Source organism: Myotis brandtii, unplaced genomic scaffold (assembly GCF_000412655.1).
Source record: "Myotis brandtii unplaced genomic scaffold, ASM41265v1 scaffold334, whole genome shotgun sequence".
Classification (NCBI taxonomy): Eukaryota; Metazoa; Chordata; class Mammalia; order Chiroptera; family Vespertilionidae; genus Myotis; species Myotis brandtii.
Window position 1 is genome coordinate 157,828 of NW_005362885.1, and position 1,675 is coordinate 159,502.

General features: G+C 59.3%; 1 protein-coding gene across 1 annotated transcript in view; it reads right to left on the minus strand.

The window, feature by feature from the left end:
- Window positions 1–1,314: 1,314 nt before the first annotated feature.
- The window catches only part of RER1 (retention in endoplasmic reticulum sorting receptor 1), a 7,600-nt gene continuing 7,239 nt past the window's right edge, over window positions 1,315–1,675 (minus strand). The window contains exon 6 of the mRNA XM_014543760.1: window positions 1,315–1,563. Within this exon, the coding sequence (XP_014399246.1) occupies window positions 1,474–1,563 (90 nt within the window). The 3' untranslated portion in view covers window positions 1,315–1,473. The remainder of the gene's footprint in view (window positions 1,564–1,675) is intronic.

Here is a 1,675-nt window from a genome sequence, read left to right on the forward strand (position 1 = left end):
GGACAGCCATCACCCATGTCCAGCTACTTCCTGCCACGTATCATATTTTCCAGGTTTTAAAACCGTTTAACTTGTGCCAGAGACAGAACTTCGCCGTACGTCCCTTAAGAAACGAATTCCACAGAAGTAGGCCATAGGCTGGGGCCACCCGCCCGGCCAGGCCCTTGGTCTGCGTGGCACCCCTGCTGCAGTGCAGACGGCCTGGGCCGAGGCCGCGCAGGCCGCTCCCTAGACTGAGTTGTCCAGCAACAGAGACGCTGTTCTCCACGGGAGTGAAGGTCACGGGCCACTGACAGGACCAGCCTGAGCAGCAGACCTCCAGACGGGCCCAGGGCAGGCCGCCACCGGCCCCGAAATCCTCGACTTACACCCAGCCAAGCGCGCAGCTTCCCGCTGCGCCGGCCTGAGCACTTACGAGGGCGAAGGTGTGAAGGGTGAGGCGGAGGCAGGAGCCCGGGCAGGAGAAGGGCTGCTCGGGCAGCATCCGGCATGAAGTCCGACAGCAGCAGGTGCAGAGGTCTGAACTGGCCTCCACAGCGAGAGCAGCCCTGGCCGGCGGCTCCGTTGGTCAGAGCCCCGTCCTGGGCACCAAAGGGCTGTGGGTTCGATGGGGGGGGGGGGCACATACAGGAGGCAGCTCACAGCTGTCCCTCTGACATCCATGTACTTCTGCCCCCTCCTCTCTCTAAAATCAAATGAATAAACACGTCCTTGGGGGACTTTTAAAAAGCAGGAGGAGCTCAAGCCCAGATACGCGGTAACACCTGATGTCAGAAACCCCTCAGCTGCAAGTCTGCACCCCGTGAGAAAGGACGGTGCACAGCCCCGCGCCCGCCCCACCCTGCGCCTGGGCAGAAAGACTCCATGAGAAGGGCACACCGTCTTTAATAAAGTTTGAATTAAAAAGTCACTGAGTAAAAGGGTCACGAGTGTCTCCATCACATCGGAACGTCGGCATGCAGGTCCCAGCTGATCCTAGCAGGGAGCCGGCCGGACCCACAGAACCGGGCCTCCGCTCGCTGCTGGGAGGGCTGCCGCAGGGGAACATTCACATTCAGCAACTCTTCACGTATGAAAGAAATAGGTCAAAATAATCTCAAACAATTAAAATATAATATATATTTATAATTCCAGGCCCCAAAAGCAATCACGTGGCTAGGAACAGAGCTTCCAGTCATGAGGCCGGTGGGACCACCTCCGCGAGGCGAGGCTGGGAAGCGGCCGGGACCCAGCGTTCGTGCAACCTCGTGAACGCAGCTGCTCCGCCGCATTTAAACACCTGGTGTCACTGTAATGAATCGATGCAATTCCGGCTCAGTGTCGGTCTCCTCGAGAACCTGTTATTTCCGTTACAAATAATTGAAGCTCCTTTTTACAAAGAAAATCCGACTCCCTCGCCACCAGCTACTTTACGTGGAGACAGAGGCGGCCACACGGCCCAGGCCCCGGGGGCTCGAGGGCGCCGGGCGCCGTCTAACTCGCAAACGTCTTGCCCGCGTCCTCCTTCCCCTTGTACGTCCTCTTGCCGTGCGTGAACGGGATGTACCGGTACTTGATCATGTGCTGGGGACGGACAGACAGACAGACACGTCGGCGATAAGCTCCCATCCCAGGGGTCACCTGCTGCGGGGCCAGCAGGGCTGGGGAGCAGGGGGTGGGGGGGGGTCGGGGAAAG